Source organism: Acomys minous, assembly GCF_964271855.1.
Source record: "Acomys minous genome assembly, chromosome: 20".
Taxonomy (NCBI): Eukaryota; Metazoa; Chordata; class Mammalia; order Rodentia; family Muridae; genus Acomys; species Acomys minous.
Window position 1 is genome coordinate 17,340,832 of NC_140502.1, and position 22,078 is coordinate 17,362,909.

At 53.0% G+C, this 22,078-nt stretch overlaps 1 protein-coding gene across 3 annotated transcripts in view; it reads left to right on the top strand.

Annotated features, from left to right (window-relative positions):
* The window catches only part of SLC8A2 (solute carrier family 8 member A2), a 35,217-nt gene extending 16,166 nt beyond the window's left edge, over positions 1–19,051 (top strand). For 2 of the 3 annotated variants that reach the window (XM_084770934.1, XM_084770935.1), the window contains 7 exons: positions 2,318–2,740; positions 8,838–8,941; positions 9,085–9,102; positions 11,360–11,484; positions 11,856–11,955; positions 15,843–16,121; positions 17,625–19,051. In XM_084770934.1, the coding sequence (XP_084627060.1) occupies positions 2,318–2,740; positions 8,838–8,941; positions 9,085–9,102; positions 11,360–11,484; positions 11,856–11,955; positions 15,843–16,121; positions 17,625–18,001 (1,426 nt within the window). In that variant the 3' untranslated portion in view covers positions 18,002–19,051. The remainder of the gene's footprint in view (positions 1–2,317; positions 2,741–8,837; positions 8,942–9,084; positions 9,103–11,359; positions 11,485–11,855; positions 11,956–15,842; positions 16,122–17,624) is intronic. The other variant, XM_084770933.1, reaches the window with a different exon arrangement.
* Positions 19,052–22,078: the final 3,027 nt, after the last annotated feature.

Sequence of the window (22,078 nt, forward strand, 5' to 3'; positions counted from 1 at the left end):
AGCAAGGCTAGGAGCCCCCCAAGGACAGTGTCTAGCAAGGCTAGGAGCCCCCCCAAGACAGTGTCTAGCAAGGCTAGGAGCCCCCCCCAAGGACAGTGTCTATAAGGCTAGGAGCCCCCCAAGGACAGTGTCTAGCAAGGCTAGGAGCCCCCAAGGACAGTGTCTAGCAAGGCTAGGAGCCCCCCAAGGACAGTGTCTAGCAAGGCTAGGAGCCCCCCCCAAGACAGTGTCTAGCAAGGCTAGGAGCCCCCCCCCAAGGACAGTGTCTAGCAAGGCTAGGAGCCCCCCAAGGACAGTGTCTAGCAAGGCTAGGAGCCCCCAAGGACAGTGTCTAGCAAGGCTAGGAGCCCCCCCCCCAAGACAGTGTCTAGCAAGGCTAGGAGCCCCCCCCAAGGACAGTGTCTAGCAAGGCTAGGAGCCCCCCAAGGACAGTGTCTAACAAGGCTAGGAGCACCCCCCCCCAGGACAGTGTCTAGCAAGGCTAGGAGCCCCCCCCCCCCCGACAGTGTCTAGCAAGGCTAGGAGCCCCCAAGGACAGTGTCTAGCAAGGCTAGGAGCCCCCAAGGACAGTGTCTAGCAAGGCTAGGAGCCCCCAAGGACAGTGTCTAGCAAGGCTCGTGCTACAGTAACAGGGAGCCCTGTCTCTTCGTTCTTCTCTTAGTTCTACACAACCCTGGGTTTGCTGAGTCCTTCCCACTGACCTGGGATTTTCCTGAGGAACCTTTATATAAAGCTGATCACAGTAGTGGTGGCTACCACTTTCCAGCCCCAGACCCCAATCCAAGGTCGTACTGAACCCATCCTCTGCAGGGTTCAGGACTCACTAACCTCTGAGTCTGCCTAGGATGTAGTTTACCCGTAGAACACCTGTGTAGACTCCCCCAGTGAGGGGCTAGGGTGTGGCTGCACCACCACGCTCAGCTTTTGGGGCTTTTTGTTTTATTTTTCTTTAATTTTTAGTAAAAGGCGAGAGATTTTCGTGATCCAGAATATAATTTTTAGGTTACGTTTTAAAAGTCATTTTTTGCTTTAATTTATGTGTCTGATTTGCCTGCATGTATGTCTGCACACCGCTGTGTGCTTGACACCTACAGAAGCCAGAAGAGGGCATCGGGGTCTCCTAGTACTAGACTTATAAATGATTATGAGCCATCGTGTGTGTGTGTGTGTGTGTGTGTGTGTGTGTGTGTGTGTGTCGGGAATCGAACTCGGGACCTTTGGAACAGCAGCCAGTGCTTTTAGGGACTGGTTTAGGAATCAAACTCAGGTCACCAAGATTAGTAGCCATCATCGTTACTTCCTGATCCATCTTGTCCAGCCTTGATTGAATGAACGATTGAATGATGGATGATTATTTTAATCAGAGAAACGTCAAGGTCTATTTCAAAGGCCCTAAATCCTAGCTATTCACCTTTCGGTCCCAGCACCACCCACAGCTGCTAGAACCAGTTACAAATACAGAATCTAGAAGCCAACCGGCTTTGCACCACACTCCCGCTTCAGCAGATACTAAGTGGACCTGAGGGCTGAGAAGGACACTAAAGCTCATCCTCGGGGCTGGAGAGATGGCTCAGAGGTTAAGAACACTGGCTGTAGCCCCAGGGGTATGTCCCATGAAAGGCTTTACTTACCAGGAAAGTGGATCAGAGGGGAGGACATCCTTTTAGGACTTTAGGTGAGAGAAGCAAGGGAGAATGGGGAAATAGAAGGATCCAGAGGTCCGGGAAACCTACAAGAACATTATGACGGGCGGATCTGGGTCCTGAGTCCTGCTCAAACTATGGTACCAGCCAAGGAAAATATAGGCAGTAAACTTCAAACCCCTACCCAGACCTAGCTGATGGACAGGATATTCTCCACCGTTGAGTGGTGAGTGAGATCTGACTTTAATACAAACTCTGGGGCCCCATTTCTGACCACGTTCCCTTAATGGGGAGGCCCGGTGGCACTCAGAAGAAGGATAACAGATCACCAAGAAGAGACTCGATACCCTATGATCATATATAGGGGGAGGAGGTCCCCCTCAGTCACAGACAGAGGGGAGGGGAGTGGGGGGGAAGCGGGAGGGAGGGAAGAATGGGAGGATACAAGGGACGGGCTAACAATTGAGATGTAATATGAATAAATTAATTTAAAAAATAAAAAAAGTAAAAAGTAAAAAAAAAAAAAAAAGAACACTGGCTGTTCTTCCAAAAAGTCGAGGATTTGAGTCTCAGTACCCATGCAGGGAGGCGCACAAACGTGTACCTCTAGCCCCAGGGGATCGCATGCGCATGTGCACATGACAGTGATGGCACCCTCTGGTTCTCGTCCGCAGCGAAGGCACACTAGTGTTCAAGCCCGGAGAGACGCAGAAGGAGCTGCGCATCGGCATCATCGACGACGACATCTTCGAGGAGGACGAGCATTTCTTCGTGCGGCTACTGAACCTGCGCGTGGGCGACGCTCAGGGCATGTTCGAGCCTGACGGAGGCGGGCGGCCCAAGGGGCGGCTGGTGGCGCCGCTGCTGGCCACCGTCACCATCCTGGACGACGACCACGCGGGCATCTTCTCCTTCCAGGACCGCCTGCTGCACGTGAGCGAGTGCATGGGCACGGTGGACGTGCGTGTGGTGCGCAGCTCGGGCGCGCGTGGCACCGTACGCCTCCCCTACCGCACAGTGGATGGCACGGCCCGTGGCGGCGGTGTACACTATGAAGATGCTTGTGGAGAGCTGGAGTTCGGCGATGACGAGACCATGTGAGCGCGGGTGGGAGAGAGGCGGAGCCTGAGGGAGGGCCGGGGAGGGCTTGAGGAACAGCCCTGGTTGCGCGTCGGGTGGGCCTAGGGTAAACCTGACCTGAAGAACAGCCCTAAACAGGGCGGTGGTGGTGCTGGCCTTTAATCCCAGCACGCAGGAGGCAGAGGCAGGAGGATAGCTGTGAGCTCAAGGCCAGCCTGGTCTACAAAGTGAGTCCAGGGCAGCCAAGGCTACACAGAGAAGCCCTGTCTCGAAAAACAAAAAAACAAACAAAAACCCAACGAGAAACCCTGTCCCGAAAAAACAAAGACAAAACGAACAGAACAGCCCTGACAGGCGTTGGGGTGGGGCCAAGATGTGGGGGTGCTGAGGACCGGCCTTGGCTGAGAGTGGGCGGAGCCTGAAGAATAATTTGACTGTGGATGGGGCAGGGCTAACGAGAGCAGAGTGTGGGAAAGTGGGGTCCTTGGCTGGAGGAGGGGGCGGGACTAAGACGGGCGGGGCCTGAAAAATGGCCCTGATTGAAGGATAGAACGGGACTGTGGCTGGGTGTGGCACCGCAGTAGGCAGGTCCTGTGAAATGGACCTACCTGGGAGGTCGAGAGGGACTGTGGAGACAGGCTTGGAGCCCTGGGAATTCTTGGGTGGATGGAGCATGCAGAGAAAAGGAACCCGAATGGGTCAAGCAAGGGGTGGAGCCGGAACTCAGGTCTGAAGAGAGCCTAGGTCAAGTCTGAAGAGACAGCGTAGGATCTTGACAGTGGGAGGGGCCGTGCAGAGATAAAGTTTGAACCAGCCGAAAGGCACAGCTTGAGAGAGGATGGCCAGTCTAAGGATGGGAGGAGACAGGGTTGAGGAGACCCAGTGGGGCTTTAGGAAGGAGAAGGACTTGAATGGGGCCAAGCTGGAAAATGGAACTTGACTGGGAAGAAAGGGGAGGAGCCTGAGAATGGGCGGGGCCTGGGTGGACCTTGATTGCAAGAGTCCGTTGATATGTGGGAGCAAGGAGGCTGTCTCAGGGGGAGGAGGGGCTTTGGAAAGGGGGCGTGCTTGTGGTGGGCGTGGCCTGCCGAACCAACCCTGAGAAAAGAAGCTTGGCTGAGTAGAGGGGCGTGGTCGAGTGGTGGGTGGGGCCTTAGGTGTGGGAGAAGTTTGAGAGGTGAGGCTCGAGAGGTCCAGGAAAAACCCAGGGTGCTGGCAAGAAGAAACAAGATTCGGGGGTCCTGGGATACGGAGTCCTGAAGACTGGGAGGTACCTGGACGCACGTGTAGACCCTGCAGATGCACAGACGGACAGGGCATTGCAAACTCTGCTCCCTGGCACTGCCTCAGAGTCCCCGGAGGCCCATAGCTCACCTCCCCCGCTCCTGCCTGGCGCAGCCAGCACCGCTCCTCCGCACTCGCCACCCCCGCAGCGGCTGGCTCCCTCCTTTTGCCACCCACGCGCTCCCTCCAGCCTTGGGGCCTCCGCCTCGCCTTCAGCCGACCGGTGATGGCTTTCCACCCCTACATCTCTGACCTCCCAGGCTATTCCTCTCTGAAATCCTGGGCTCTGCCCTCAGTCTCTCGCTTTCTGCCTTAGAGCTATGCTTTAGTCATAAGCCCTTCACAGCTCTCTCCATTTCTCTCGTTGGGATGGGGAGGTGGGAGCTGCTTGGAGCTCTATCCTCATCTCCCAAACTCAAGAGGCCGAGAGAATGTTACGGTTGTCTTTTTATGGTTCTGGTCCTTCTAATCGTCTGACTTCCTTCCTCCTTGCTGCTGCAATCCCATGGGCCTCTCCTCCCACAAGACGGCTTCCCCGGCCTGGGACACCCTCTGTCCTCCCCCACCTCCCGCCTCCGCCCCAAGCTTTCCAGCTGTGGCTTCAGGAGACAGGAGAACAGGAGGCTAATTAGCGTTTAGGGAAACACATCCTTCCTCTGACGGGCAGGCGCTAATTAGAGGCGCTTTGAGGCAACCAGGCTGGAGTGGAGGCCTGGGCAGGATCAACACAGAGACTGGAGGAGTCAGAGACTTAACGGAGAGAGCCAGAGACAGAACAGAGAGACGCAAGAAGGAAGCAGGGGAGAGAAAGGGAGCAGACTAGGAAAAGACTCAGACCCAGAGAATCGGGGTCATCGAAAAACAAGGGAGACCAGAAGGCAGAGAGACTGGAGTCTTGGGGCGGGGGCAGTGAGGGATGGAATGGAGTTTCCAGGAACCGCAGGAGAATAGGCTGGGGAGGAAGACTGTTTCCAGGACAGTTTTCCTTCCCCCACCCCCACCCCTCAATGTCTAGCTGACTTTTTTACTGTCCTATCAATTGGAATTCTCCTGGTCTGCCTGTCAGAGCGCTAATTGACACCAAGCATCAGCTACTGTGTGGTAGCGGTTTGTGGGGTGTCTGGGAGAGTGCACGATGAATTGTGTGCCACCATGTCAGTGTGTCACTGTGTCTTGTCTGTGAATTTGAGGAGCCTAGTGTGTCTTGGGAGACTTCCCTCATGCCAACCCTCTCTCCCAAAGATGCGGTGTTTCAGCACCGCGGACAGCGCCCAGCCCACTCCGGAGGCCCTGGTTGCCTCAGCACAATGTTTTGATACCCAACTGGCCATGGTCTCGCTTGCCTGTAGTTGGTTGAGTGTTTAGCATGCCTGAACCCCTGTGGTCCATTCCAGGTGCCCACATCAGTGGGACACGGTAGCCCACATCTTTAATCCCAGCACTCAGGAAGTGAAGGTAGGAGGGTCAGGTGTTCCAAGTTCATCATTTCCTATACATCAAGTTTGAGTTTTCACTTATTTATCGGTGTGAGCATGATGTGTGTGCACTGCAGCCCACATGTGAAGACTATAGAACAGCTTTGGGGAGCCCCTTTTATCCTTCAACCTTTTACATGGTATCTCTAGGTCAAATTTAGGTCAACAAACAAGTGCCTTGACTTGCTGGGCCATCTTGCCAGCCTGTCACATAGAATTTAAGGCCAATCTGGGAAACATGAGATCCTGTCTCCAATGAATAATTCTCAAGCCCAAAGAGTGGAGGTGGGTGTCTGTCCCTACATGACAGTGCCTCTGTGTGCTGTGTAAATTCATCCGCTAAGATGTGTTGATTGAATCATTGCCTGATTAGAAGTCTTCTGCCTGATTGTGTTAACTTTATTTCATTTGGGAGCCCCTGAGAGACAAAGAGGAAAATAAAAACAGATAAAGAAGAGCCGAGAGAGGAACACGGCAGAGGCAGGGAAATGCAGAGACACAGAGAAAGGCAAGAAGGTGATGATGGATTGAGAGAAACACTGAGGGGAAGGTACACAGACAGCAAGTGGCATAAAAAGAGGAATCTAAGCCGTAAGTGATGGCATATACCTACCACCCCAGATTTTGGAGGCAGAGGCAGGAGGGTAGGGAACTTCAAGGCAGTATGGGCTCCCTGGTAAGTTCCAGGCCAGCCTGGGCTACATAGTAACATCTTGTCTCAGAGAAACAAAAAGTAATTAAATAACAAAAGAGCAAGGTACATGGAGGCCGCTTCAGAAGGGTCCCACAGGGTGACAGTGTCTGTCTCAGGCTGTGTTGGGGGTGTCTCTCAAACGAAGAGGCATCTGTTCCCTGAGATCATGCGCTGCAAGGGGGATGGCTGGGCGGATGGCTGTGCATGTGGGCGGGTGACTGGTAGAGCTTCCTCTATTGGTGACTGCGTGGGTGGGGTGTTTGTGTGGCTGGGATCTGGGGCCAGGCCTTATGGGGCTGGCTACGTACACTGTTCCTCTAGCCAAGAGTTGCTGGCACCCAATCTGTGAGCATTCCTTGCTGTGGGGCTTGGAGATTGCAAGGAGGGGTAGGAGGTGTGGGGGTTCAGTGCGTTAAGGGGGACAGGTAACGTTGGGCTATTCCCTGCCTCACCCTGGTTACCATGGCAACAGAGATGCTGGGGGGAGAAACTGGGCACATTAGGCTGATCTTCCAAATGTGGTCAGGATGGAGGGTGGAGAGCTGTGGGTATTTTGTACTGACAAATTTAGTTAGTTGTTTGTTTCCTTCCTTCCTTGCAAAATAAAGTATAAGTCAGATTTTCTATTACCCGTTCCAGCTCCAAGAAAATAACACAGGGACCTATTAGATTTATTAATAAGTTTCAAAGCACCACAGCTGGGCAGATATTGATCTATTCAAACCCGCCTATACTAGTCTGGCAACTTCCCAGCCATGTGTCCTGTGTTGCTTGCCATCTTGGTCTTGCCTAGGCTGCTTCTACTCCATCTGTCTGTCCTCATGGCGACCTCCTCCTCCTCCCTCTCTCTTCCTCTTCTTCTCTGGTCCCTACCTGAGACCCCCTGACTGGAATCGGAAGTCATGCCTCACGTCCTCTCTGTCCAGTTATAGGCTGATCAGGTCTTTATTAACCAATCAGACGATGGAGAGTTTTTTTTTGTTTTGTTTTTTGTTTTTTTGTTTGTTTGTTTTAAAAATTATTTATTTATTTATTTTTGGTTTTGTTTTAAAAATTATTTATTTATTTATTTTTGGTTTTGTTTTTTTGTTGTTTTTGGGTGTTTTTTTTTTTTTTTTTTTTTGGAGACAGGGTTTCTCTGTGTAGCTTTGGCTGTCCTGAACTCTCTTTGTAGACCAGGCTGGCCTCAAACTCACAGCGATCCACCTGCCTCTGCCTCCTGAGTGCTGGGATTAAAGGTGTGCGCCACCACCGCCCAGCTTGGAGAGCAGTTCTTACACAACATTGAGACAGGAGGTTCTTCACAGAAGTGACAACGACCACATCTGACTGCAGCTAGATCTCTGGGCACATAAATCAGCATCTGAATACACAGTGCTCAAGACCACTCCCCAACCTTCCTTCCTTCCTTTCTCTCTGTAGTTCAGGCTGGACTTGATCCCATGGTAACACCCCTCCTCAGCCTCTCAAACAGTTGGGATTACAAACCCAGTTTTTTTTTGTTTTTGTTTTTGTTTTTTGTTTTTAATCTGCAAATGTGTGTATGCACATGTAGGGAGTGTTAATGTATGTAGAGGGCAGAGGACAATCTCACATGTCCTCATCAGAGACACTGTCCACTTCTTTTGAAACAGATCCCATTGGTCTGCTGTTCATCAACTTAGCTAGGCTGGCCAGCCTGTTTCCACCCCACTGACATGTCACCCTGCCACGCTTCTTTTCTTTAAAAAGATTTATTTATTATGTATACAGTATGCATCAGATCACATTATAGATGGTTGTGAGCCACCATGTGGTTGCTGGGAATTGAACTCAGGACCTCTGGAAGAACAGTCAGTGCTCTTAACCACTGAGCCATCTCTCCAGCCCCCCCCCCCTTTTTTTTCAACATGGATGCTGAGGGTGAAATTGGGGATCCTCACGCTTTCGTGGTGAGCACTTGACCAACTGAGCCATCATCTCAGCTCCTTGCAGGGACTAGCTTCATTCTCACATTTTTGTTTTTTATTTTTTATTTTTTAAAATTTACTTATTAGAGCCGGGCATAGTGGCGCACGCCTTTAATCCCAGCACTCGGGAGGCAGAGGCAGGCGGATCGCTGTGAGTTCGAGGCCAGCCTGGTCTACAATGTGAGTCCAGGATGGCCAAGGCTACACAGAGAAACCCTGTCTCGAAAAACAAAACAAAACAAAAAATTTACTTATTAGGTATACAGTACTCTGCCTGCATGTGCGCCTACAGGCCAGAAGAGGGCACCAGATCTCATTACAGATGGTTGTGAGGCACCACGTGGTTGCTGGGAATTGAACTCAGGACCTCTGGAAGAGCAGTCAGTGCTCTTAACCTCTGAGCCATCTCTCCAGCCCTCATTCTCACGTTTTATCTGAGTCTTTGAGATTAGGATTTTGCTTTTTTTTTTTTTCCAAGCAACGGAGACAAATCATGATTCTGTCCTGGGTGGGTTCGCATTTCGGTAGCCCCTTCCTGGCGAAGGAGTGGCCGCTTGAACTCCAGCAGCCAATAGCATCGTCCCGCTTGAACTCCAGCAGCCAATAGCATCGTCCCGCTTGAACTCCAGCAGCCAATAGCATCGTCCTAAGGTGGCTGTGTTGGGAAGGGGGCGGTGCTTGATGCTTCCTTTCTGCCTGTGCTTCTCCCCAGGAAGACCCTTCAGGTCAAGATAGTGGATGACGAGGAGTACGAAAAGAAAGATAACTTCTTCATCGAGCTGGGCCAGCCCCAGTGGCTCAAGCGGGGCATCTCAGGTGAGGGGGGAAGAGATGGGCTATGGGAGAAGCAGGGGGGTCCAGGGTTGGGGGCCCACCCCCCTCTGGGGGGAACTCGCGAGCCTGAGCTTTGAGGAGAAGTGACTCTCTCATTGTGTCCCCTTGTCTCTGTCTCTCCCCAGCTCTGCTACTCAACCAAGGTGAGTGAAAGGGACCTCTGGGTGTGGAGGGGAGGAGCCACTGGAGACGCAGGGGTGGGTTTGGGGGGGCGGGGAGCAGGTTGGAGGTGAGAGGCGGATTTGGGGGTTGGGCGAAGATCGGAGCCAGCTGGGGACTGGGGTGGGAGTTGTGGCATTCAGGGTGACAAGTATAATCAAAGTTCGGGGGAGAAGGCTTGAGTTACAAAACTCAGATCTGAGTCTGTGGCTTGGAGGTTGTTGTCAGGGATTGAGATGGGATTAGGTTAGAACTGGGGTCGGTGTTTGTGCTTAAACAGCGTGGGAGCTGGAGAGATGACGGTTCAGCTGTTAAAAGCACTGGCTGCTCTTCCAGAAGAATCAAAATTCAGTCCCAGCATCTATTCTGGGTTGTTTACAACCACCTGTAACTCCAGTGCCAGGGTACCTGACACCCCTGTCTGGCCTCCTCAGGCATATGCACACATGTACACACGCGTGCACACACGCACGCACACATTAAAAAGTTAAAGCTGGCCGGGTGCGGTGGCACACGCCTTTAATCCCAGCACTTGGGAGACAGAGGCAGGCAGATCACTGTGAGTTCGAGACCAGCCTGGTCTACAAAGGGAATCCAGGACAGCCAAGGCTAGACAGAGAAACCTTGTCTTGAAAAACAAAACAACAAAACCAACCAACCAACCAAACAGATTTAAAGCTGAACTTGGAATCTGAGGAATCTGGGTTAGAGGTAAGGTCAGGGAAAGCTGCGGACAGCTCAGTCGGCAGGGTGCCTTCCAGTATCCACAAAGCCCTTGGTCCCACACCCAGCGCTATAGCATCGCAGGCCTGTAGTTCCTGCACTTGGGAGAGAAAGCACCAGAATCAGAACCTTAAGGTCATCCTCAGCCACACAGAGTTTGAGTCTAGACTGGGATGTCAGAAAACAAAACCAGACAGACTTGTTAGCCCATGTCTTTAGTCCCAGAGCTTGGGGGAGAGGCAGAAGCAAGCAGATCTCTGTGATTTGGAAGCCAGCCTGCTCTAAAGAGTGAGTCTGAGGACAGCCAGGAATACATAGAGACCCTGTCTTAAAACAGCCATACCATCAAGAAAAAGGAGAGATAGAAAAGAAGAGAGAGAGAGGGGGAAAAAAAAGGAATCCATACATAGCCAAGTTGTCAGAATTGATGTTTGCCTCAGGCTAATCCGGATTTTATGCTACAGTGCAGATCTTGCTTTTAAACAATCACTGTATCCAAGCTACTGGCTGTAAGTCATCCTGAGAGACCCAGTAAGCTAATGTAACAAACAGGCCTTTTGTAGCAAATGCACCAGGCATGGTGGCACACACCTTTAATCCCAGCACTCGGGAGGCTGAGGCAGGCCGATGGGTGTGAGTTTGAATCCAGTCTGGTCTACAAATCGAGTCCAAGACAGCCAGGACTACACAGAGAAACCCTGTCTCGGGGGGGGGGGGGCGGGGGGAGTAGCAAATGTGCCTGGGCTTGGTGGTGCACGCTTTTAATCCCAGCACTCAGGAGGCAGAGGCAGGCTGATGGCTGTGAGTTTGAGCCCAGTCTGGTCTACAAAGCGAGTCCAAGACAGCCAGGACTACACAGAGAAACCCTCTCTGGGGGGAAAAAAGTAGCAAATGCTTGCTACAGTACTTTATCTGTTGCTTAGTCAAACTTTCTGAGTCTTCCTTTGTGGTAGGTGGTTTTCTTTTCTAGTGTGGCCTTTCCACACTGTGCCTCCACTTGCCTTTGAGCTGTTTGAGTTGCCTGCAGGCAACTGGGCAAGAAGATTCCCAGGACCACAGGGGAGATCATGGAGGCTCATCACTCCACCACTCCCCCTCCCCCATTCTGTTGGTATTAATTCAGTCACTCGGCTGTGTCCAGCTGCAATGAATCATGGGAAATGTAGTCCGTCTCTTTGCTTTGCAATTTGGGTGAACTGGTAGCTGTCGCTGCCACATGGCCAAGTTTGTTGCCAGCAGTGTTGTCCAGGAGTGGAATTGGGACTGAGGCCTAGGTATGGGTGCAGGGTGCAGGACTAGAGTGTGACGTTAGAGTGGCACTCGGGATCCTATGAGGTAGATACTATCACTGTACCCATCGATGGGTACAACCTTGGTGGGCTAGGCGGGCAGGTGGTCAGAGAGAGAGAGAGAGAGATGGACAAGTTCACCAGTGTCCCAGACAGACTAGAGAGTGTTGCTGGCTGGCCCTGTTAGGCATGCCTCCTGGGCATCTGACGTCCATCCCTCATGCTGCAGGGGAAGCAGACAGGACGCTGACTGCAGAGGAGGAGGAGGCCCGGAGGATAGCGGAGATGGGCAAGCCAGTTCTTGGGGAGAATTGTCGCCTCGAGGTCATCATTGAGGAGTCTTATGACTTTAAGGTGACTTTCCTGGGCCTTCCTTTTCCTGAATTCTGTCCTGAGCTGTGCTTGGTGGTGGTGGTGGTGGTGGTGGTGTGTGTGTGTGTGCGCGCGCGCGCGTGGGCGGGAAGGGGGGTGGAGAGGAGGGAGGTGGAGAGGGAATCCCAGGAAAGGAAAAGCACATAAAAGCATATAAATCTCAAAGTTGGGGACCACAAGAGCACCCCGGGGTGGTCTCCAGCCCCAGCTTTAGCACTGTGGAATTCTCATAACTATCTTCCTGGACTGGATGAAGAGACTCCTTGAATGTGGGTTTGATTTCCAGCCCCAAAGCGCCCCCTATCACATCAGCCCCGGGGCCACTGGTGGGCAGCCGTTCCTCTCTTCCCCAGAACACGGTGGATAAACTCATAAAGAAAACGAACCTCGCCTTGGTGATTGGGACTCATTCGTGGAGGGAACAATTTTTAGAGGCAGTTACCGTGAGCGCTGGTAAGTTAAGGGGACCGGGGGAGAGCAAAGGGAGGTGATGGAGAGGCGGGGACACAAATGTACTTGGGGCAGGGAGTAGGGAGATGGGGGAAAAAGACAGATAAGGAAGCGGTTGATAGGCAGAGTGTGAGCATCCCCTCGAACCACGGAGAGTCAGAGAGGGAAAAGGCAGAAAAAAATAGAAAGGAGAAAGTTGACACTGTGCAGTGGTCCCAGCTGCCGGGAGACTCAGCTTTGACTTCCACCAGAGGTAGGTGAGGGACCAGCTTGGCCTTTACCCTCGTTGCATCAGGAACTTAGAAGATAGGTGAAATGGCAGCGGCCCTCCCCCGCCCCCAGACAGCCTTGGGCTCCTCTGTTGCCATGGAGACAGTCACCAGGGCACCGGGCTCTCGCCCACCTGCTGTGGTCCTCAGCCTTCTTAGTTCTCCCACGGACCCGCAGCGCCCCCGTGTGGCCAGAGGCACACGGTGACTGAATCCACAGAGTTCGATCTTGGAAATTCACACGCAGGCCCCTGGCGACACAGATGGGGAAACTGAGGCTCAGAGAGAGGAAGGGGTGGCCCAAAGTCTCTCAAGGAGTTTATAATGGGATCTGGAGCTGCAATAAATAATATCAAGTTTTCTTCTGGGAGGCCTTAACTGGAGAGATTAATAGTCAAGGAATTCTGGTTAAAGACAATGTCAGACAGAGATGGTTAAGCAGCTAAAGGCAACTCCTGTCAAACCTGATAGTTTAGTTCGATTCCTGTGACTCATGCGGTAGAAATGACTCCCGCAATTTTTCCTTTAAGCTCCACGCACCACGCACACAAAAGCCAAATAAATAAATGTAAAACAAAAACAAAAACTATTGATTGAATGCAGTTCAAAGTTAGGGCTGTGGAGATATGAGGCCAACCTAGAGATACCCGTGTAGCTGTCACATCCCTCTGAAGCCACTTTTATTTATTTATTTATTTAGAGAGAGGGTTTCTCTGTGTAGCCTTGTTTGTCCTGGACTCACTTTGTAGACCCTGCTGGCCACTGCCTCCTGAGTGCTGGGATTACAGGTGTGCACTACCTCCAGCTGAAGCCACAATTTTGTTGTTTTATTTGTTTTTTCAAGACAGGGTTTCTATGTGTAATAGCCCTGACTGACCTGGACTCATTTTATAGACAAGGCTGGCCTTGAACTCACAGAGATCCATCTGCCTCTGCCTCCTGAGTGCTGGGATTAAAGGTATGTGCCACCACGCCTGCCTTGAAGTCACAATTTTTAATGTATCTGGAGGATATACTGTTTGTGTGGGAGACAAGATGGAGAAATGGATGAAACAGCACTGTCCTCCCCGTCCCTGTGGAATTAGCAGCACAGTGGAGAAGACAGACCTGTCACAAAACAGTAACAACCTGAGGGTGCGGGTGTGTGTGACAGAGGTAGGAGGAGAGACCCCAAGAGCTCCCATGGAGCTTCTGACCCAGCCTGGAGGCCAGGGAAGGCTTCCTGGAAAGGGATGCCATGCTACGGCCTCAACTGGGGACAGCTGTGTGCAATGAAGAGGAGCAGGAGCAGGAGCAGGAGCAGGAGGAGGAGGAGCAGCAGGAGGAGGAGGAGCGTGCCTGTCCTGGGTAGAGTAGCCAGGGCGGAAGTCTAAGTGTTTGGGGATGGTATTGACTTGCGGTTTAAGGAAGGGTTTGGCCACGAGGCTAGGAAGCACGTAGAGCCTGGCTTTGAGGGCAGTAATGAGACATAGTGGCGTTTGGAGCAGAGCAAGGAGAAACCTTAAAGTGAGGCAGTTTGTTGCACTGTCTGCACTGGCCTCAGCTGTCTCAGGTACGGTGTGTTCAGCAGAAAACCCAATCACAAATAGCTGATGCTCACAGAAGACTGTCTGTCTGTCTGCATGCCTGCCTATCTGTCTGTCCTTCGGTATGTCCATCCGTCGGTCTGTCTGTCTGTCTATTTGCCTGCCTGTCTATCTATCTGTCTGTCCATCTGTCGGTCTGTCTATTGGTCTGTCTGTCTGTCTGTCTGGATGCCTATCTATCTATCTGTCTGTCCGTCCATCTGTCTGTCGCTCTGTTGGTCTGTCTGTCTGCATGCCTGCCTATCTGTCTGTCCTTCTGTCTGTCCATCCATTGGTCTGTCTGTCTGCCTGCCTGTCTATCTATCTGTCTGTCCATCTGTCGGTCTGTCTATTGGTCTGTCTGTCGGTCTGTCTGTCTGTCTCTCACTACTCATTATGTAGTTCTGGTTGGCTTGGACCTCTCCATGTAGACTAGGCCGCCCTCAAACTCACAGGTATCTCCCTGTCTCTGCCTCCCACCACGCCTGGGTCTGGCTCCTCCTCTGCTCTCGTCATTGCAGAATGGCTGCTGCATCCTCCTGGTGTCAAGTCCACAGCCCTAGCAAGAACAAAATAGAAACCAGCCAAATGAGAAAGGTTGGGGTGCCTGCTGCCGTTTTTTTTCCCCGTTTTCATTCCTAATTTCCATTTTACTTGTGGTTGAGGCTAAGAGTTTGGTCTTGCAGAACCAAGAAACCACAAAAGCCACTTGGATAAGTACAAATTCAAGCATTTATTTCTTTGGCTAGCCAGTGGTTAAGTAAGTTAGGAAAAGGCTGAGCGGGACCTTGTGTCTGGAGTCCTACAGCTGGCGCGGGGTGCCTCCACCTCCGCGTGTTTCTTAGAGAGAAAACTTTGGGATTTGGCTTGGTCCTGGCAAGTGCCCTCAGGATTCCACCGCTGGCTTAGCCTCGCCTCGCCTCGCTGCCTGCTGCCTGCTGGCCACTGGCCACCTTCCTTATCCGCACCCTTCCAGCTATAATATTTGGCACACCAGAGCCTGCTCTGTTTCGCATTCATCGTCGCTTCCTGCTTATCGGCTCCGGATGAGGGTTCTGTGCTTTTCAAATCACACAAATGACTGGGTGCTAAAAAAGCCGCCCAGGCTCACAGTAAGGAATAAGTTAGGACTTTTTACAACGCTCAGAAAATCAACACGTGCAGGGCTCCTCTACTGAGGAAGCTAGGGGGTTTCAGAACCCCTCCTTTTGTCTCGTTGCCAGAGAGGGAGAGAGTGGCCCACTGTTTCGAGGGATTATGGGAATGTATGTATTTTAGCATTGCCAGAAGTGGGGGATTCTGGGAGAGGACGTATTTTTATCCAAGGACTTGGCTGTTGCTAACCTCAAGGGATTCTGGGAACTTGGCTAATTTTAGCTGGGTGTTTGTCTCTGTCTTGCTCCTGGAGACTCTGGGAAAGCCAGTGTGTTTAGCTGACTGTGGAATCTTGGCGTGCGTTTGGTTGGTGGTGCTCGGGATGGAACTCGGAGCCTCTCACGTGCTAGGCAGGCGGTCTACCTCTGAGCCAAAGCCCCAGGCCGCCGAGGTGACTCCCAGGAGTGAGTATTTCTAGCTGTACAGATGGCTGACAGTGGCTGTGAGGACTTTTGAGGAAATGACTAGTTTTAGTTCAAGACATGATGGTCATCTCTAGCAGTCAGGGTTTGCGAGACACTGAGTACTTTTAGCAAGGGATACGTGGCCTCCTCTAGCTTTGAGGGATTCTGGGAAAGTAAGTGGATTTACCTGTGCCTAACACTCCCTTGACTGCAAGGGATTATGGAAAATCTGAGAAGGCAAATAAGCTTCCCTCAGCCCAACACTTTTAGCTACTAGGAATACTGGGTAATTACATTTACCTTGGCCCAACACTCTCTTAGCTGCAAGGGATTCTGAGAAAATAAATATATTCATCCCAGACCAACATCCTCATAGCTGCAAGGCATGCTGGGAGAGCAGTTCCTGTGGAACTTTCTGGAAGCCTAATACAATGGAGTTGTGTAAGCAAGGAAGTCTGAGGCATGCTGTGTGCCCCAGCTGGGTCGTGTGCCCACAGGGGACGAGGAGGAGGAGGAGGATGGATCTCGGGAGGAGCGACTGCCATCCTGCTTTGACTACGTGATGCACTTCCTGACGGTGTTCTGGAAGGTTCTGTTCGCCTGCGTTCCACCTACGGAGTACTGCCATGGCTGGGCCTGCTTCGGCGTCTGCATCCTGGTCATTGGTCTGCTCACTGCCCTGATCGGGGACCTGGCTTCACACTTTGGGTGCACCGTGGGTCTCAAGGACTCAGTCAACGCCGTGGTCTTCGTGGCCCTGGGAACCTCCATCCCTGGTAAATCCCTGGGAGGCGACTCTGGCTGCAGAAAAATATGACAGTGCCCGGGAGGGGCCCTGTGGATGTGGTGTGCTGGCTCACCCCACCCCAGAGCAATCAGGGAAGGGGCACAGGGCTAACATGGCAGGACTCAGGTTCCATAGGAAGCAGGAGAGGCCACCGCTGGATTTGGGGATGGGTTCAGAGTTCATGGAAAACCTCACAAAAACCACTGGTTTGGGGGGGGGCTCCATAGAGACAGGCCCTCCCCAGATGATCTTAGTGGGAACCAGGCATCGATTCTCAGAGGCGTGTGTGCATAGATCAGAGAGCAGCTTGAGGGAGTCATTTATCCCACCATGTGCCTTTACCTGCTGAGCCATCTTGCCAGCCCAACACCCAGCCGTTTATATGGGCACCAGCCGGGCCGTGGTGGTGCACGCCTTTAATCCCAGCACTGGGGAGGCAGAGACAGGCAGATCGCTGTGAGTTCGAGGCCAGCCTGGTCTACCAAAGTGAGTCCAGGACAGCCAAGGCTACCACAGAGAAACCCTGTCTCAAAAAACAAAAACAAAAACAAAAAAATACATGGGCACCGGGATCCAAATTCGGGTCCTCACCTGTGCATGCACACTCATGGAGCCTTCTCCCCAACCCATTGTATTGTTTGTTTGTTTTTTGATGTAGCAAGTCTCAGGTAGCCCAGGCTGGCCTCGAACTCACTATGGAGACTAAGAGTCCGCCTTGATCATCTCCTGCACTGCCCATCCCCCGAGTATCTGGATTATAGGCATGCGCCACCACACCTTCGTTCATTTTGTTTTGAGATGGGGGGCCTCAGTTGGTAGTCTTAGTTGCCCTGGGATTGACTATGTAGCCCAGGCTGCCTCCAACGTGTGGCGCTCCTCTTTCTTCATCTTCCCAAGTGCTGGGCTTGCAGGTATGCACACCATCCTGGCTCAATCTCTGCCTTTTAACTCGAGTGAGAGTAGAAACTCGCCATTAAGGATTGAGCGCGCCACAAACACAGGGCAGTGACCCCTGTGTCCTGCGGGAAGGCGGTGGCCATGACCGTCTCAAGCCCAGCAAACCTGGGGAAAGAGAGCACCTTTGGGACAAGACGGGGGTGGGGGGGGGTGGGGGAGGGAGCGGCGGGAGACTCATTTCCTTCATCAGCAGGAAGACCGCGTGTGGGAGGAGGGGAGGGGAGGATACACGGCTGTTTCTAGAGCCGGTGTGTTGAAAAGAGGGCTGGACAGCAGAAATCCCTCCGAAAGTAAAAAGTGGACGCCCCCCCCCCCCCCGCGCGCCCCATAGGAGAGCACAAAGCCAGCGTCACAGAAAGCAAGCCTTAGGCCATTGAGCGAAGGCCTGTTGGATGCACAAAAGTCCCAAAGACGTGATCCACAGACCGTGGAGCCTACTGCGTGTAGACAGATCCCACAGGGTTAGGCGAGGGTCCGGTGGGGGTTATCACGCAGCCCCTCTCACCCCACCCCACCCCGTGTCTTGTCCTTGTAGACACTTTCGCCAGCAAGGTGGCTGCGCTGCAGGACCAGTGTGCCGACGCATCCATCGGCAACGTGACCGGCTCCAACGCGGTGAACGTGTTCCTGGGTCTGGGTGTGGCCTGGTCGGTGGCCGCGGTGTACTGGGCGGTGCAGGGCCGCCCGTTCGAGGTGCGTACAGGCACGCTGGCCTTCTCGGTCACACTCTTCACCGTCTTCGCCTTCGTGGGCATCGCTGTGCTGTTGTACCGGCGCCGGCCACACATCGGCGGCGAGCTGGGCGGCCCGCGGGGACCAAAGCTAGCCACCACCGCGCTCTTCCTGGGCCTCTGGCTTCTCTACATTCTCTTCGCCAGCCTCGAGGCTTACTGCCACATCCGGGGCTTCTAGGGCCCTAGCCATTTACTGAGAGTGGGAGCTTGGTGGCGTTTGCTCTTGGACCCGCCCCTGTCTCCCGGTCCAGACTCAGCCTGGGCTCCTGGGACACTCCTCTCCTAGGCTCCCTCCTTGCCAACCCTCTTGGGATCAAGCCGCTTCCCTTTCCACCTGGAATCCCATCCTTCGCCCTCTCTTCTCAGCCGCACCCCCTCCAGCCCATCCTCTGTGAGTTATACCTGCACCCCCTGGCCAGATACCCACCCACCAGACCCGCCTCCTCTGTTTCCCTGGACCTGATTTTTGTCTTCTATCCCCCAACCCACAAACCTCTATCTGTGACCCGGGGTCCTAGAACATCTCCCCAGGTACCTAAGAGTGAGGCTGTGGTATCCCAGGAAACCACCCACCCCCCTCCCTTACTCCCCCTTACCCCTCCCCCAACCCTCAGGGAGCTCCCTGCAGTGCCCAGGGGAAGGAATGAGTGGATGTATACAGGAGTCCGGCTAGGGGGCGCACTTTCCCTAATTTCTCCACTCAGAGGCTTCGAGAGGTAGGGAGGAGGGGCGTTTTGGAGTTTCTGTCCCCCAGGCTGAGCCAGCGGAGGCACGAGGCACGTCGTCTTGAACCCATCACTTCTGACATTCCAGCGCCCTACTTGCCCTCCACTACCTCTGAGAGCCCAGCCACGCGCCTTGGAGGGAGAGGGGGCCTGTGTGTGTGTATATATAGTGTGTGTTTTGGGGGAGGGGGGACACGGGAGGGTGCATGTCTTGGGGGAAGGGGCGTTGACAGACTTTCCCTTTTCGAAAGGGCAGCACGACTCACTTAGCCTTGAGAAATGGCTTAGTGGAGGAGACTGAGAACCAAAGGGAGTCCAGCCGACCTCCCCTGACAATATTCTAGAAGGTTCAACGACAATACTCTAGAAGGTTCATTTTGCCCTCAGTGCCAGCCAATCTGGGCAGGACCCTCGAAGAGGAGACCGAGGGTCCCAGAGGACCAATGCTACAAAGCCAGCAAAATGCTGCCACATCTCTGCCTGTTGGGGGGCGGGGGTGAAGGGAAGGGTGGGTGGGGGGTCTGGGTGGGCATTTTTAACTTTGCGGGCCGCACATCTGTTGGTAGGCCACCTGCATTTTCTTACTGTTGATGTTTCTTGCCCAAAAAGACATCCTTGGGAAATTGGGAGTGCTGCCCACTCCCTGTGACCCTAGGTGACCCTGACACCCTCATAGCCTTCTACTTTCCCTAAGTAGTAGTTGTTATTGTTATTGTTTATTATTATTATTATTATTTGCATTTTCTCATCCAGTTGTGCGTCGGACCCATTGCCTTTCTCACCCCTGGCTCATCAGCATCACTCGCTGTCCCTTCTCTGTGATTTCTGTAAAAAAAAAAAAAAAGAAAAGAAAGAAATTGCCATAAAACTTTGAAATTCTGCCTGAACAGTCCTCCCGTGGGAAGTTGGGGTGCAGGAGGAGAGAGGGTTGATCGCAGCTCCGACATCTAGGCAACAAGAAACAGACCAGGTAGCCTATGCTATAGAGTAGCCAGACGGCAGGAGGTCAGAATGCAGTAACCACAATCAAAGGCTACCAGAGCCTCCACTAGCCACGCCCCTGCCCATCAGCTATAGGCTTCTAGTACCACGCCCCCCGCCCAGCCTAGCCCTGATTGCCACGCCCCCTCACCAGACCTGAGCTTCTGCTTGGCCACACCCCACTCACCAGCCACAGATGTTTCCTCTTTATAGGGTATTGTGCAAAAGAGGAGGATCCTAATTTACCCCAGCCAGAGGGAGCTTGATGCAGTTTCCTAAAATAAAACAGGTCGCTTTCAGCCTTTAATCCCAGCGCACGGGACGCAGAGGCAGGCAGATCCCTGTGAGTTCGAGGCCAACCTGGTCTACAAAGGGAGCCCAGGACAGCCAAGGCTACACAGAGAGACCCTGTCTCGGAAAAACAACAACAACAACAAAACAGCTTGCTTTTTCAGAATCATGCATGGAACAGGAGGGTGTGTGTGTGTGTGTGTGTGTGTGTGTGTGTGTGTGTGTGTGTGTGTACATGCACTCATGTCTGTGTAGGAGGGTGGATTCCAGGGAGTAAGCACAGCCAAGTTAAGGTGTGCAGACCCATGAGGCAGTGGCTTTTTCAGAGTGGGACAGAGGATAAACAGAAACGGAAGACGTGCTTCCTGTGTGAGTTGGGAAGCAGAGAGAACCTCAGAGAATTAATTATAAAAGATGCTAATTACTACCCTAAAGATGCTTAGTATTTAAGAGCAAAATGGTGCCGTGGAAGGGATTCAGGAGGAACAGGCCAGCAGTTGACGTCAGCTGATTTATATATATTTTTATTTTGTGCCTGAGTGTATGTGTGTGCATGATGTGTATGCGGTGCCTGTCAAGGCCAGGAGGGGGCTTTGAGTCCCTGGAACAGGCAGTTGTGAGCCACACTCTGGATGCTGGAAACTGAACCCTGCCTGGTCCTCCACAAGAGCAGCCAGCGTTTCTTCACCGCATGAGCTGGCTCTCCAGCTCCCGATTTATCTCTGCAGGCATTCCTCGCGGCCTCCTGGGATATCAGAGGCTGGAAATCCCGCACTCAGGCAGGCGAAGGTGCGAGAAGGCTGGGCTGGGGTGCCGGGAAACGGGTAGCTGAGATGGCACTTCAGGACATCAGGCCAGTGGGAAGGCACAGGAAGAGCCTTTGGCTGGAAAGTAGCGGTGATTGAAATGGAGGGGAATTTAGGGGAAGGACATTGGAGTGACCGGGTTAGGGGTAAGGAAGGTGCAAGTGCCACTGGGCTGGCTGCAGAGGGAGGAGCTGCCATTCCTAGACATGGCGTGAGCAGAGGCTGCAGTGCCACCCCCCACCCCATCTCCCCCTCTGTCCCCCCCCCCATTCCACCTCCCCTACCCCCCGCCAGCTGCTGAGCATAGCATAGGTGACACAGACACACAGAGTCTCCAGGCCACGCCCAAGATCAGCACTGTGGAGAGCGGGCACACTAACCTTACCCTCAGGGCCCCACTGCCTCCCACAGCCACCTGCTGAGCCCAACAGGAAGCCAGAGGTCAAAGCAGGTGCCTGTCTCTAAGGCGAAGGGGACAGGAGGGCGGATCTAGGGCGCAGGGTGTGACAGATGCAGAAGAAACAGGAGGAAGACAGGCCCCTGTGGGAAGTTACCATGAGGGAGGTTTGGGACATAAAACCCATCCCTTGGTGCATGCACTAGGGCCGTGGAGGGAGGGAGGGCAGGAGATCCTGTCCAACCTGGGCCTGGCCTACACGAGATAGTCTCAGTCTCTCTCTCTCTCTCTCTCTCTCTCTCTCTCTCTCTCTCTCTCTCTCTCTCTCTCTCTTTCTCTTTCTCTCCCCTCTCTCTCTCATCTCTCTGTCTCTGTCTCTCCTTCTCCCCGTGTGTGTGTGTCTCAGTGTCTCTGTCTCTTCCTCTGTCTCTCTTTCTCTCTCTTTCTCTGTCTCTGTCTCTCTCTCTGTCTTTCTCCCTCTGTCCCTCTGTCTCTCTGTCTCTCTGTCTGTCCTGGAACTCACTCACTCTATAAACCAGGCTGGCCTCGAACTCACAGTGATCCGCCTGTCTCTGCTTCCCGAGTGCTGGGATTAAAGGCATGTGCCACCACCAATAGGACAGTGAGACTCTCTTTTTTGTAAGAAAAGAAAACATTTGAGCTTTGACCTTGCTGGGAGCAGCCTGGTGAGGTCTGAGTCCGGGTAGAAAGCATGTGGGGTATAATCGGCCCAATGTGCAATGAGTAGAGCTGGGAAACTGAGTCAAGGTGCCTAGACCACACTTTAGAAAATCTGGAGAGGGGAGAGGGGACTGGGAGGTGGCAAGGACTGGAGGGTTCTGAACCCAGGACCTGTATCAGGATGCCTCCCCGCATGGTTCCCTTAAACCCACCAGTTTAGTTTCCACAGACGAGGAAACTAAAGCCAAGTGAGATGCAGAAGTTTACCCGAGGCCTCACCGCAAGGAAAGGTGGAAATGAGGTCTGGGATGCAGAGGGACAAAGGACATTCATGTTAGCAAGACTGAATGGGTACAGTGGAACTGTGCCAGGGG